At 35.7% G+C, this 15219-nt stretch overlaps 3 protein-coding genes across 5 annotated transcripts; 2 read left to right on the forward strand and 1 right to left on the reverse strand.

Moving 5' to 3' along the window:
• Positions 1–231: 231 nt before the first annotated feature.
• LOC18029778 (allantoate deiminase) lies at positions 232–3969 on the forward strand. 2 transcript variants are annotated; one of them, XM_024149661.1, is made up of 11 exons: positions 232–990; positions 1504–1607; positions 1690–1766; positions 1863–1979; positions 2102–2211; positions 2292–2397; positions 2508–2594; positions 2674–2919; positions 3037–3162; positions 3257–3418; positions 3667–3969. In XM_024149661.1, the coding sequence occupies exons 2-11, from the start codon at positions 1592–1594 to the stop codon at positions 3820–3822; spliced, it is 1203 nt and encodes a 400-aa protein (XP_024005429.1). In that variant the 5' UTR covers positions 232–990; positions 1504–1591; the 3' UTR covers positions 3823–3969. The 2 variants fall into 2 exon arrangements, 1 of the variants encoding a protein (XP_024005429.1); XR_002896870.1 differs by having other exon boundaries at positions 238–990; positions 3077–3162.
• A 4259-nt stretch (positions 3970–8228) lies between these two features.
• On the forward strand, positions 8229–9070 carry LOC18029779 (heat stress transcription factor A-4a). The gene is made up of 2 exons (XM_006413839.2): positions 8229–8571; positions 8688–9070. The coding sequence occupies exons 1-2, from the start codon at positions 8353–8355 to the stop codon at positions 8874–8876; spliced, it is 408 nt and encodes a 135-aa protein (XP_006413902.1). The 5' UTR covers positions 8229–8352; the 3' UTR covers positions 8877–9070.
• Positions 9071–9262: 192 nt separating this feature from the next.
• On the reverse strand, positions 9263–13128 carry LOC18029780 (allantoate deiminase). Of its 2 annotated transcripts, none has more exons than XR_002896818.1 (12): positions 12776–13128; positions 12354–12442; positions 11752–11855; positions 11596–11680; positions 11383–11499; positions 11151–11260; positions 10965–11070; positions 10768–10854; positions 10446–10688; positions 10066–10151; positions 9810–9971; positions 9263–9570 (listed from the first exon to the last, which is right to left on the reverse strand). XR_002896818.1 is itself a non-coding variant. In XM_024149426.1 (12 exons), exons 1-12 carry the CDS (start codon positions 13005–13007, stop codon positions 9448–9450), a joined length of 1584 nt encoding a protein of 527 aa, XP_024005194.1. In that variant the 5' UTR covers positions 13008–13128; the 3' UTR covers positions 9263–9447. The 2 variants fall into 2 exon arrangements, 1 of the variants encoding a protein (XP_024005194.1); XM_024149426.1 differs by having other exon boundaries at positions 10066–10191.
• Positions 13129–15219: the final 2091 nt, after the last annotated feature.

Raw genomic sequence — 15219 nt, forward strand, 5'->3', positions numbered from 1 at the left:
TAGATGAAATATAGTTTTTTTTTTGTAATAATCTTAAAAAGTGACAAGTAATTTGAAATTTTGAACGCCAATACAATGCGGTAAAACTTTTTTTTTTTTAAGAAAAGTTGAAAAATCTTTTCTTCGTTAGTTGAAAACAAAATATGATCCCTTTATTATCAAATCAGGAAATAAAGTTATCTATTTCTTTAACCCTTGAAAGAAAAATGAATTTGTGTTGCGGCGAAGAACAGAAGCATAATAATATTTTCTGGTAGAGACCGATGTCTTTGATATTCTAGATGCATCTCCATTATCAACAAAGCTCTCTATTGGTCGAACTCGTATTCGATTCACTCTCTTTCAAAGCCGCAGGAGAGGCGTAAGAAATTAAGAATCGCATGATTCGTCTCTCTCTCGCAACAACAACAAAATCTCGAGTCCCCCAAATAAGTTTTTAAGCAAAACCCTCCGAGTTCATGCCCAAATGCCCATTCCCAATCCGTAACAGCTTTTTCAGCTACTTCCTCAACGAAAGTCGAATCCTTTCGAGCAACCCAGTTAAGCTCTCTATTCATCTTCTTCGCTTCTATTCTTCCGTTTCAGTTTCTCCAAAGCCATCCATGGAAGCCGAGCAGCAACACGCGGAGAATCCATCAGAGGCTCCCATCTCGGAGAAGATGTTCAAATCGGCTCCCAAGATGGGTTCTTACAAGCTGGGTGATTCCACTTTGTCTTCAATGATTGAGAATTACGCCAATTCGGGTGATTTTGCATCGGTAGAGAAGCTTTTGAGCCGAATTAGACTAGAGAACAGAATGATTAGAGAGCATAGTTTCATCGTTATATTTAGGGCTTATGGGAAAGCACATCGCCATCTCTTTATTGTGTTTCTTACCAATTGGAATCATTTCCGGAGAAGGAATCGGTGAAACGGAAGGGACGAAAAACGATCTGCATCAGGCGATCCTAAGGGACGAATCTGTAGCAAGGTTACACGAGATTGGACAGGTATGTAAAGTTGATGACAAATTCTGAAATTTTATATTACCATTCAATCATTTCACGATGATTTCTATTGCTTAGGTTTCACTTATTTTTTATTTTTGCGAGATTGTGCTCTTCAATCTGTATTATAATATGTCAAATCTATGTAATTTACACCTTCTTATGACATATGTCTTCGAATGTTTGTTTTCTCCTTTGACCAACATGATTGATTGTGTCCTTGTCTCTCTCAGAGTTGCTCTTAATTGAAATCAAATAACTTTAGAAGTCTTTTCTGGCTGTTGGAATCTAATGAAACTTTTCTTAAGTTTCTTATTTAGAGGAATCCAGCTAGTGTTATCTTAAAAGTAAATCCTTCTTTATTTTACACAGAGGAAATCTTGGTTTGACTTCAGAATTTCTGGGAAGATTGCTTAAAATTCTGGAGATCGTACTTGGTTTAACCATTTTATATCTTTGAATGTCATACCGATCATATTTTAGTTTTTTCGTTGTTTAATTTTCTTGAATTTGCAGGTGAGTGATGCAGTTGCCCACCTAGAGAGGACTTTTATGAATCCAGCGTCCATAAGGGCAGTAACTTTTATCCGTGGATGGATGGAAGATGCAGGTTTATCAACGTTAGTTTTAACTCTACTCTCTTTTGTTTATAGAAGTACCTATAAAACTTCTTTTTGTAGATGAATAATTGGATTTTTGCAGATTACATGGGAAATGTACACGGTCGAGTAGATCCAAAGAATGGAAGTACGCAGGCTCTTCTAATTGGTTCCCATATGGTAATTCACAATTCTGTTTGCCCATTTCTTGGTTCATGTTGTGTGATCTTGGCTGAAATGATAATGTTAACAGTTGATCCTGCTTGTTTTAAACAGGACACTGTTATTGATGCTGGGAAGTATGATGGCTCGTTAGGCATAATTTCTGCAATCTCTGCATTGAAGGTTCTGAAAATAAATGGGAAATTGGGAGAACTAAAGCGGCCTGTTGAGGTTTGTCCAGTCAATCTAATTTACTTATCACATATCATCGAACGGATTTATTCTTTGTAGTCAATGGAGAGAATATACCAAGAACTTTATGTTTTCTTACAATTACGAAATGAATGTTTCAGGTGATTGCGTTTAGTGATGAGGAAGGTGTGAGATTTCAGTCTACTTTCCTAGGCAGTGCTGCTCTGGCTGGTATTATGCCAGTTTCTCGGTTGGAGGTTGCTGATAAAAGGTTTTACTCGAAGACCTTAGTTTCTTCTCTCTTTGTAGAGTAAGTATACGTACTCACCTTTTCCATATTCATTCGCTCAGTGGTATTTCTGTGCAAGATGCTCTTAAAGAGAACTCCATAGACATAACAGAGGAAAATCTTATGCAGCTCAAGTATGACCCTGCATCTGTTTGGGGCTATGTAGAGGTAAAGCCTACTTTATCTCCTTTCGTTTCCCAAAGTTAAATTAGCACACACAGAGTGTTATTGTTTCTCAAGAGTGTTATCGTGATTACTGACTGAATACTCTCCTGCAGGTTCACATTGAGCAAGGGCCTGTGCTTGAATGGGTTGGTTATCCTCTAGGAGTAGTTAAAGGAATTGCAGGACAGACGAGACTTAAGGTAATGTGTTCATAAATAACCTTCGTCTTTGAAATCTTTGAGAAGGCTATTTGAAACCCAAATGGACAGAATTCTACAGGTTACTGTCAAAGGCTCTCAAGGACATGCTGGAACAGTTCCAATGTCATTGCGTCAGGACCCTATGACTGGTGCAGCGGAACTGATTGTACTATTGGAAAGTGTTTGCAAAAACCCTAAAGATTACTTATCTTGCGGCGATGGTCAGTGCAACGAGGACACAATAGAGTCCCTTGCCAATTCACTTGTTTGTACTGTTGGAGAAATCTCTACTTGGCCAAGTGCTAGCAATGTCATCCCAGGGCAGGCAAGAGAAGCAAACTAATCTCCTTTATCGCCCTTTGGCTTTCTTTTATTTTGCTTTAATTGATCTTTCGAAATGAACTCTAAATGATTTCATGGAGACGAATGGAAATGAATTCAGGTAACTTTTACTGTGGATTTACGTACGATAGATGATGTAGGACGCAAGACTATTCTCCATGACTTATCAACTAGGATGTACCAGATATGTGACAAAAGATCGCTTTTGTGCTCCATTGAAAGAAAGGTAAAGAGCGTTGTATCCAAAGCTGTTGGTCTTACCTTGAACTCCCTGATGTTTTCTTCTTACCAACTTCATCCCGGGGTTATCATCATTGCAGCACGATGCAGATGCAGTAATCTCAGACCCGCATTTGAGTTTACAGCTGAAATCAGCAGCTCAGATTGCCCTTAAGAAGATGACAGGAGATATCCAAGACGAGGTCCCCGTGCTAATGAGCGGAGCAGGACATGATGCTATGGCTATGTCTCACTTAACTAAGGTAACTCAATCATCTTTGTGTAGATGCTTTTGCTTCGTCGTCCTTATTAAACCAGTGAGTTAGACTTCTTTTGCTGCCCGAACACTTTTAGACATTGGTAGTAAAGTTTCAAGTTGCTTGATATTAGTTCAATCACATGAACTCAAAAGAGATCCACAATCTTTTAGGACTTATCAGTTGTTTAGTCATGATTGGTTTTGTCTCTTGGTTCAGACACTAACTTAAAGGGAGATTTGTTTTACCGGCAGGTGGGGATGTTGTTTGTCCGGTGCCGTGGAGGGATAAGTCATTCTCCAGCAGAACGTGTGTTGGATGATGATGTTGGTGCAGCCGGTTTAGCCATCTTGGAGTTTCTACACTCAAATGTAATTTTTTTTTTTCTTTCAGAAAGGAAAGACGACTAAGAATGTACAGTGTCATTTTGTTGTTATATGCTCTTGTATACGCTCTGGGACTATGCATTTTGTATAGAGTCAAATCCGAATTAGTTTGAATGTATGGAACAGTGTTAGCTTACCTTTGATGGTAATGTATTATTATTGTTACTATTAGCCTTGTGAATGGTTCTATTCCTACGTCTCATGATCTCTCCAGATATTCTACCATACCGAAACTGAAGTGGCTGAATCGGTCTAGACCCACTTATCTTCTCTTCCGGTGGCAACTTATGAGTAGTACTTCTTCATCCTCTAGCTTGCTATGCAACATGTCATTGCGTAACAGCCCGCTTAAACTAACATCTGCCGTGTCCCTTAATGCTCCATCTAAACCAGTATCCCAACTCAACATAGCGACCATCTGGATGAAATGTGGGAACTTAAACGCTAAGAAAAGCAAGTAAAACCCTGCTAATTCCAGCAACAAATGAGGCAACTTGAACCTCTTAGAACTATAAACCCCCCTCCTAAAGAGATTCGCATTATACCCTTGTCATGTGTCAAGCTAAACTACTCGACTTGATGATTAACAAGTCTAATGAGTTCGTCAAAACTGAAACGTAGCGTATCTAAAATGTTAGCCAATTCATAAGAACAACTTCATTCAAACAACAAACTGAGATTCATAACCTGTAAAATCATCAAAGAGGAAGACCCAAAACCCTACATTAACAGTCACGATTAGATGATTGATAGACACCACGAAATTCAATTAAAATGAAACCAAATTCTGTAAGATTGACACGAAAATTTGCTTTCCCCAAGTTTAATTAAAACCTCCTCATTTGGCAGAATTTGAAAAGAGAATATCTGGAAGCAATGCGATTAGAGCAAAAGAGGAAATAGAGAGAGTTGCTTGCCAAATGCCAACTGAAAACCAAAACAACTCCACGCGGTTTTTTCTCCTTTTCAATGTAGGGTTTGAGGGCACAATATTTTTTCTTTTTTAAATTCAAAAACCAATCCAAAATTCTCTCTTTTAAAAATAGAATATACCGAATCCCAAACATCTGGAGTAATATTTTAAAGCCCAAAAGCCCAATCTTCTTGGAATTAGGGTTTCGGTGAGAGCATTTCAATGGACATTTTTGGGTTTTTAAAATTTAAAATAGAGAAAAAAATTTTTTTTAAAAAAAGATTCTTAAAATACTTAGTTAAGAAACCCATTTTGAGAGCCTATCTAGTTTTATTGGTTTATCTTTTTAACAAAAAGAAAATTTAAATCCTATAATTAAATTATATTAAAATAATAATATTTTAATTTTAAGAACCTCTTTTTGGAATTCTAATTGATGGAAATAGTCTAAGTTATCATTGTTTCTCCTACATAAACTTTCTATTTCTCGTACACAAACTTTCTATTTTCTCTTACATAAATTTTCTAGATCTATGAACGTTTTTTTTACTAGGGTTTTTGTTAACCATTTGTATTAGAGAATGAGTTCTTCTACTGAAATTGTGAGTTTGATAAAAGAACACTTGAAGCTTTTCATCAAAACGTCTGAGCTTTACTGGTAAGAGAAATGTTTTTTAGTTCATTTTGGTTTTTTTGGGTTTAGGGGTTATTTTGATTTGATAATATGATTTTGATTTGATAATATGATTGTTATTCTGCTAGTTCTCTCCTAAGGAATCACAAAAGAGGATGAAAAGATTGAAGATTACGCTGGTTGAGATTCAGCTCATGACCGCTGCAATGGATATGGGTTTGAGATTCTCGACATCTCCCCTCCCTCAAATTTTTTTAGGTGACGTGTCATCAGTCCTCCCTTCCACCTCCATCAGAGATGAAGAGCACAGAGATGAAGAGCACAGAGATGAAGAGCAAGTCAGAGTCCTCCCAGTCCAGCAGCAGCAATGAGAGGCGGAGACCGGTGGATCTCACCAAAAGAAGAAGAAGAAGGTTGTGGAACTTGAGGTGTATGGCGTGGATGAGGACGTCGGCGAGGACGACGATGTGGTGAGCGGTGGCGGTGATGGCGAGGGCGGTGGAGGTGAGGGCGATGGTGAGCTTTGAAGATTTGATGCAGCTTTTAACTAGTGGAAAAACAAAAAAACAAATGTCTCTTTAATTTATTATAATTAATTTAGTTTTTCTTGTTATGATTGTTTTTGTTTAATGTATAATAACAAAAATGGATAACTTTTTTTATTTAAAAGAAATATATATTTCACAAGAAATATATGTTACATGATCATGTAAACTATTGTTTCTCAATAAAACAAAATCATTTTCAAAAATTGTGCACAAACAATTTTTTCTATCTTATTTATATCCTTTTGAATCTCTAAACTGGTTTTGGTTTTATCAATCGTCTTTATGATTCCAGTAAAAGTAATTTGTCCACCATCGCATCTCCACCAGATCAGGATAGGAGAGTGGCGGCCATTGGCCTTGTGATTATTTTTAGTAATTAATTATTAATTAGAAAAATCAATGCATTCGGAAAACTCTTTATGAAAAGGATTGATACTTTTAGTAAATAATTATTAATTAGAAAAATCGGTGCTGTGAGAAAACTATCTTTTAGGAGATTTAGTACTTATGTAATTAATTATTAATTAGGAAAATCAATGCAGCAGTTGTTTACAAAAACATCAGAAATCTTTCCTTCTGAGTTTATTGTGACTAGGCCTTGATTGTTTGCAGTTTTTGGAACAGATTTTGGTTTTTGTTTTTCAAAAAAGATATTTTATTAGCCAATCAAGTTTTTGAAGAAGTGGATTTCCTAAATTTTAGGGAAACTAGTTTTTCAGAGTTTTTATTGTTTTTTAAAACAAAAACCAAAAGCCAACCTCTATGGTCTTTCCAAAAAGTTTACATAAGTTGTTGTTACTTATTTTTTTTTGTACTGCTTTTTTTTCAATCAATAATTAAGAAAATTATAAAAACAAAACAAAATCGCATTTTCTAAAATAAAAAAAAAACATAGAAGCAAACATACCAGGATCAAACCAGATACAATAGCGTATAATTCAATGATACGATATTGGCTCAATGGAGGGCACAATAAGACTTTACCATGAGATGCTATGCCAAGAGGAACACAAGTCACAACCTGATGTTGTTACTTATAATATACTTCTTGATGGTTTTTGTATGCAGAAGGATGTCTCTAGAGCAGTTGATCTCTTGAACTGTATGTTGGATAGAGGTTGTGATCCCGATGCCATTACCTGTGACACGTTTTTGAAAACTTTGAGCGAGAAGTCAGATTCTTGTGAAGAAGGGAGGAGTTTTCGAGAGGAGCTTGTTGTGAGGCTCTTAAAACGTCAGAGAGTATCAGGCGCATGTAAGATTGTGGAAGTAATACTGGGTAAATATCTGACACCAAAAGCTTCCACTTGGGCGATGATTGTTCCAGAGATTTGTAATACGAAGAAGATCAATGCCGCCATTGATAAATGTTGGAGGAACCTGTGTACTTGAACATTAGTGAGCATTCTTTGTTGCAGATCGCACAAAGTTCTCCATGCTTGGAATTTTTTTGCTTCTTGAGGTATGGAATATCAGAAACGCTCGAGACAAACAGGTAGATAGATCATTTGTATTTGCAATCTGACTTTGTTGAATATATTACTTAACTCCTTTGTTTTATGCTTTTGAATGTTATGTACAATATGTTATGTTTCAGACATGCTTGATGCGAGATCTTTTTTCTGTTCTGCCATAGTTTGATTACTATTACTTTTGCAGCTTAAACCAAGAGGAAGAGATATTTGAAATCTGATTGGTCTCTTCAAGGCTCAAATTTTTGAGCTCCTAGGGAAAGAGAAGAAGTCTGTGATAAATTTAGCATGCTTGATAGGCCAAGCCTATCTTTAAGTCTGATTGGTCTTCTGGAATATTTTGTTCACCTCATTTTCTAGGCGTTCAAAATTTCAAATGACTTGTTATAACAATTTAAGATTACAAAAAACTATCCGTAAATTTTCAAAATAAAATTCATTATTTTCATTTAAGAAACTTTTGCTTTGTAATTTTCTAGGAATTTTTTAGTTTCTTGAGTTGAGTACGCAGAAGAAGTAAAAAGTTTATCTAATTTAACGTAAGAAATCTTTTTGTCCAAAAAATGTTGTTATAAATCCCATGTTAAAGAATAAAATTAGGTGACCAAAAGTTGCTGTATCATCTAAATTTAAATTGCAAATTTTAAAAAGAAGCATTTTAAGATTAACCAGATACAACAAACTTGTATCATTCAGAGAATTTTTTTTAAAGAGAATAATAATTAAGGTTTTATGTTTACCAAGAAAAAAAAATTGGGTTCTATTACGTCAAAATGAAAATTTAATAAGGATATAAAATTGTTGACAAAGAAAAGGTTATAATTTTAATCCCTATAAGTTTTGTCCTCTTAAGAAATTAAATGTATAAATATATTGTATATCGTCGCCAACACACAATGTAGGGTTTGTGACTTTGTGTCATCGTTGTTCTTCTGGGGATTATAATTTTTGTTTCAGAGAGAGAGAGAGAACTGAAAGAGTTTAGCGATGAAGATCGCAGATTTCCCAGTCGGTTTGCAGTTCTTCTACATGGGTATATACAGAGCTGTGAATGATCCTTCAACGGATTCGATAATCTCTTGGGGCAAAAACAACAAAAGTTTCATCATCTGGAACGCTCCAGAATTTCTCGCCAATATTCTTTCCAATTGCGGAGCAATGATGTGCGACGATTTCAAAGAGTTTTACTCCAGTCTTAAAGAATATGTAAGTTTTTCAGATTTGCAAGATTATATATACATCATCTCTGTGTGGTGTGTGTGTGTGTGTTTTGATTATTGGTTTTTTTTTCTTTAATGTGTTTTTGTTGTTGTTGTTGTTAGGGATTTGTAAAAATTAGTGGAGAGCACCGCATGGAATTTGGGCACAAATATTTTGTGAGAGGTCGACCTGATCTTTTGAAGAAGATGCAGGCCAAGTCTCATGCCAGGTCGAGGCGTATATGTTTTATTGCCAAGCAAGCTAGAGAAAGGAATTTAGCCAATGGCTTGGATCGTTTACGAATTCGCTGATCACCAAATCTATCTATCATCGTTTCGCAGATGGTTCGTTTTTATGAATAAATATAAACACTCCAACCATGAGTGTTTGCTGTTCTTGTTGTTGTAGAGATAATGAAGTTTGGTGGGGTGTGTTTTGTAGTAACCTATGTATGTGTCTTATCGATTGCCATTCTGTATTATTCATCTTTGAAAGTTGTGATGAATCTTTCTTCAACATTATTATTTCATTAACAAGAACCAAAATATATTGTGTTAAATGATGAAACAAACCAACATTCTCCTGCTGCGGCTTTGAGTCTGTCTAGTGCACATGATGTTGGTTTGTGGCTGTTTCACTTGCTTTGCTGATTACTAATTCTATAGGATATATTTATATATATATATATATATATATATATATAATTGGCTAATAGTAACAATTACCATCAAAGGTAAACTAACATTGTTCCATACATTCAAACTAATTCGGATTTGACTCTATACAAAATGCATAGTCCCAGAGCGTATACAAAAGCAAATAACAACAAAATGACGCTGCACATTCTTAGTTGTCTTTCCTTTCTGAAAGAACAAAAAAAAATTACATGTGAGCGTGTAGAAACTCCAAGATGGCTAAACCGGCTGCACCAACATCATCATCCAACACATGTTCTGCTGGAGAATGACTTATCCCTCCACGGCACCGGACAAACAACATCCCCACCTGCCGTTAAAACAAATCTCCCTTTAAGTTAGTGTCTGAACCAAGAGACAAAACCAATAATGACTGAACAACTGATAAGTCCTAAAACATTGTGGATCTCTTTTGAGTTCATGTGATTGAACTAATATCAAGCAGCTTGAAACTTTACTACCAATGTCTAAAAGTGTTCGGACAGCAAAAGAAGTCTAACTCACTGGTTTAACGAAGCAAAAGCATTTACACAAAGATGATTGAGTTACCTTAGTTAAGTGAGACATAGCCATAGCATCATGTCCTGCTCCGCTCATTAGCACGGGGACCTCGTCTTGGATCTCTCCTGTCATCTTCTTAAGGGCAATCTGAGCTGCTGATTTCAGCTGTAAACTCAAATTCGGGTTTGAGATTACTGCATCTGCATCGTGCTGCAATGATGATAACCCCGTGATGAAGTTGGTAAGTAGAAAATATCAGGGAGTTCAAGGTAAGACGAACAGCTTTGGATACAACGATCTTTACCTTTCTCTCAATGGAGCACAAAAGCGATCTTTTGTCACATATCTGGTACATCCTAGTTGATAAATCATGGAGAATAGCCTTGCGTCCTACATCATCTATCGTACGTAAATCCACAGTGAAAGTTACCTGAATTCATTTCCATTCATCTCCATGAAATCATTTAGAGTTCATTTCGAAAGATCAATAAGAGCAACACACACACACACACAAAAAAAAAAGCGAAATGTTGCATCGTTATCATCTTGTGTAAGCTTACTAATCACTTCACTTGTGTACGTTTGATCGTGACTACTTTATGCAGAAGCAATTGAAATGTAACCCTTGTTACAAAAAAAAAAAAAGCGAAAAGGCGAAAAAGGAGATTAGTTTGTGTCTCTTGCCTGTCCTGGGATGACATTGCTAGCACTTGGCCAAGTAGAGATTTCTCCAACAGTACAAACAAGTGAATTGGCAAGGGATTCTATTGTGTCCTCGTTGCATTGACCGTCACAAGATAAGTAATCTTTAGGGTTTTTGCAAACACTTTCCAATAGTACAATCAGTTCCGCTGCACCAGTCATAGGGTCCTGACGCAATGACATTGGAACTGTTCCAGCATGTCCTTGAGAGCCTTTGACAGTAACCTGTAGAATTCTGTCCATTTGGGTTTCAAATAGCCTTCTCAAAGATTTCAAAGACGAAGGTTATTTATGAACACATTACCTTAAGTCTCGTCTGTCCTGCAATTCCTTTAACTACTCCTAGAGGATAACCAACCCATTCAAGCACAGGCCCTTGCTCAATGTGAACCTGCAGGAGAGTATTCAGTCAGTAATCACGATAACACTCTTGAGAAACAATAACACTCTGTGTGTGCTAATTTAACTTTGGGAAACGAAAGGAGATAAAGTAGGCTTTACCTCTACATAGCCCCAAACAGATGCAGGGTCATACTTGAGCTGCATAAGATTTTCCTCTGTTATGTCTATGGAGTTCTCTTTAAGAGCATCTTGCACAGAAATACCACTGAGCGAATGAATATGGAAAAGGTGAGTACGTATACTTACTCTACAAAGAGAGAAGAAACTAAGGTCTTCGAGTAAAACCTTTTATCAGCAACCTCCAACCGAGAAACTGGCATAATACCAGCCAGAGCAGCACTGCCTAGGAAAGTAGACTGAAATCTCACACCTTCCTCATCACTAAACGCAATCACCTGAAACATTCATTTCGTAATTGTAAGAAAACATAAAGTTCTTGGTATATTCTCTCCATTGACTACAAAGAATAAATCCGTTCGATGATATGTGATAAGTAAATTAGATTGACTGGACAAACCTCAACAGGCCGCTTTAGTTCTCCCAATTTCCCATTTATTTTCAGAACCTTCAATGCAGAGATTGCAGAAATTATGCCTAACGAGCCATCATACTTCCCAGCATCAATAACAGTGTCCTGTTTTAAACAAGAAAGATCAACTGTTAACATTATCATTTCAGCCAAGATCACACAACATGAACCAAGAAATGGGCAAACAGAATTGTGAATTACCATATGGGAACCAATTAGAAGAGCCTGCGTACTTCCATTCTTTGGATCTACTCGACCGTGTACATTTCCCATGTAATCAACCCATCTGCAAAAATCCAATTATTCATCTACAAAAGAAGTTTCTACAAACAAAAGATAGTAGAATTAAACACTAACGTTGATAAACCTGCATCTTCCATCCATCCACGGATAAGAGTAATTGCCCTTATGGATGCTGGACTCATAAAAGTCCTCTCTAGGTGGGAAACAGCATCACTCACCTGCAAATTCAAGAAATTTAAACAAAAAGAAAAAACTAAGATATGTATCGGTATGACATTCAAAGATATAAAATGGTAAAACCAAGTACGATCTCCTGAATTTTAAGCAATCTTCCCAGAAATTCTGAAGTCAAACCAAGATTTCCTCGGTGTAAAATAAAGAAGGATCCACTTTTAAGATAACACTAGCTGGATTCCTCCGTATAAATAACTTAAAGAAAAGTTCCATTAGATTCCAACAGCCAGAAAAGACTTCTAAAGTTATTTGATTTCAATTAAGAGCAACTCTGAGAGAGACAAGGACGCAATCAATCATGTTGGTCACAGGAGAAAACAAATAAGAAGGTGTAAACTACATAGATTTGACATATTATAATACAGATTGAAGAGCTCAGTCTCGAAAAACAGATAAAAGAAGTGAAAGCTAAGCAATAGAAATCATCCTGGAATGACTAAATGGTAATATAAAATTCAGAACTTGTCATCAACCTTATTTACCTGTCCAAGCTCGTGTAACCTTGCTACAGATTCGTCCCTTAGGATCGCCTGATGCAGATCGTTCTTCGTCCCTTCCGTTTCACCGAAACCTTTCCCGGAAATTATTCCAAATGGAATGAAATTGGTAAGAAACACAACAAAGAGATGGCGATGGCTCATCGACATAAACATTGCTGAATAATCGCATAAACATAAACCCAGAATCACAAATTCAAGAAAAAAGGCGAATCTTTTAAATGAATGTAGAACAAAAGCAGAAAAAAAAGGAAATCAAATAAGCTAGAGAGAATCTAACGCCTGAGAGAATATTCCGGAATCCAAATCGTTATCTGATTGCGACTTAGATTATAGAAAATAATCGGGAGCTAACCTGTGAGTATTTCACGATTAAATTGATGAGATAAAGAGGGAGAAAGATTTACCGAGAGTGATTTGGGAAGACGACGACGACGACGCAGAGGAAGAAGAAGACGATGAAGAGGAGAGAGCGAGAGGAGATAACAGAGAAATCACGAGGCACCAGAAGAGGACAAGCGAAGGCTGATGATGATGATGGTTATGATGATGGTTATGATGATGGAAGCCAGTGTGATAGACATGGGAGAGGAAAGGATGAGATCTAGAGGATGAAGGAGAAGGATGAGGAACCGCCATGGCTGCCACTTGAAGAGCTTTTACGTCGAGAAGAAAACGATTATAAACAAAGACAGCCACGGAACGGAACCAACACCACTCAGCTCTGAGAATGAATGAGATAGACGACGATGAAGGAAGGGCTCTCTCTCTCTCTGCTTTATGCTTCCATGGCGAAGAGAGGAGGCGGCTGATGGGACCCACTAAGTCCAACTTGGACATCTGATGGGGCCCATGTAAATTCGTGACGTGGCAATTGTGAGTGGAATCTTGTGGAGACGGTCACATGTGGTACAGAATCATGTGATGATGAGGACAAATGATTCGAAATATATTTTTGTTGTTTTAGCAATTGTTTTTTGTTTTTTTTTCTATTTTCTTTTATTTTATATGAAAATGGACAGTGCGCGCTAACGTTTTGAAGAAATGAGCTAGAAAATCTATTATATAATGAGAGAGTTTTCTCTCCCTCTAGACTATGCACATCAGCAAACTCATAAAGTTTAACATTTAAGTATATTTAAAATATGTATTTAATAAATATATCAATATTTGTTATTAATATATTTAGTATAAATTAAATTAAATTAAAAAAAGTATAGTATAAATAAAAAATAAGTGATAATTAGATATTAATAATTAAAAAATTGTAATACTAACTGGATTAAAAATATATATTTTCTTAAAAATGATAAATTATTAAATGAAAAAAATGTTTTAAAATGACGATAATTAAAAAAAACAAAAATAATAAGAAAAATAATAAGAAAAATAGAAGGAAGAAGAAAAATCAAAATACAAAAATAGAAGATGTTAAAAAGATGAAAAATAACAGAAATTAAAGACCATTAAGAGGAATAAGGAAAAAAAAAGAACACAAAGCTGATGAAAAAGAATTTTGAAAAATATGAAAACAAAGAAAGAAAGAGAACAGAAGATAAAGATATCAAAATATGAAAATATGAAAATGGAGAAGAAGAAAAAATTAACAAAAATAGATAAATATGATGTTTAAATTTCAAAAATTTGTAAGAATAAATGATTAAAAATTATTACTGCGCAACGTGTAGCAGAAACAAAAAAAATAATTTTAATACTGTAATAAAAATCACACAATAGTGACAGACAAAATATAAAAGTACATGAAATAAAAAAAATTAACAGAAATTAATAACATAATTAAGAAATTTTTTTATTATATACAAACACTAATAAGGATTGTATAATATAAATATAGAAAAAAACTATTAAACTATAAAACAATTATCAAACAAATTTTTTTAAAAAAAAACATATAAAAATATAAAATAAAATCCGCGCGAAGCGCAGACTCAACCCTCAACCCTTTTGGTCGCATCCTCCAATTCGTCCATGACCTAAAGCTGCCATATTCCCACCTAGCTCATCAATTATCTGTTACTCCATCTAGCTGGATCAGTACTCGTTCAGCTTACCGAGCTAAGTTAAGCTGCTGATCAGCTTGTCCAGCTAGCTAGTTTAGATGATAATGAGTAAGGTGATGAATGGAATAGAAGTTATATATACAAGTGGGAAAAAGGGTGGCTCAGGACAGAAACCGAACCGTACCGAACCAGACCGGTCCAGAAAAGAGGCAACGGGTGGGTCCGTTGGGGTTTGTGCACTGTTCCCCAACCCACCGGACACTGTGCCCATCCATACCTACACTGTGCCCATCCAAGACTGATGTCTCCAAAAGGTCAAGAACTCAAGATGTATCAAAATGCCATTTTTTGTCCTACTTTCTTAAATAGTTAAATCTAATAACAGTTTTTATTTATTTTAAAATGTCTTGTGATTCGTGAATCGTGATGCATTTTTCATTTTACTTCTTTTACTTATAAAGCAAAAACGGGATCCTCCATATAACGAAGAAGATTCTAGCATCCGACCACTATCCCACGTGATCGACGCACGTGACCTCTGTAATACGGTGTGTGTGCTTCATCAAAAGTTTTTATTTTAAAATTACTTACACAAACTTGAAGTGATTAACTGAGTACTTAGATATAGTTTCATGTGTGATGTACGTAATTTCATGAAATAGACTTATCTAACTGATTACTTATTAGATAGTTTCGTGTCTCAACCTAATGTCCTCTTTGTCTTATTGCAAAAAAAAAAAAGCTGGCTTACGATTTATTTATTCACCAGTGCCGTCAAACAAATTTGAGATCCTGTGTTACTAATTTACAATAGATCTTATAATATATAA

This window comes from Eutrema salsugineum, unplaced genomic scaffold, assembly GCF_000478725.1.
Source record: "Eutrema salsugineum unplaced genomic scaffold, Eutsalg1_0 scaffold_1, whole genome shotgun sequence".
Classification (NCBI taxonomy): domain Eukaryota; kingdom Viridiplantae; phylum Streptophyta; class Magnoliopsida; order Brassicales; family Brassicaceae; genus Eutrema; species Eutrema salsugineum.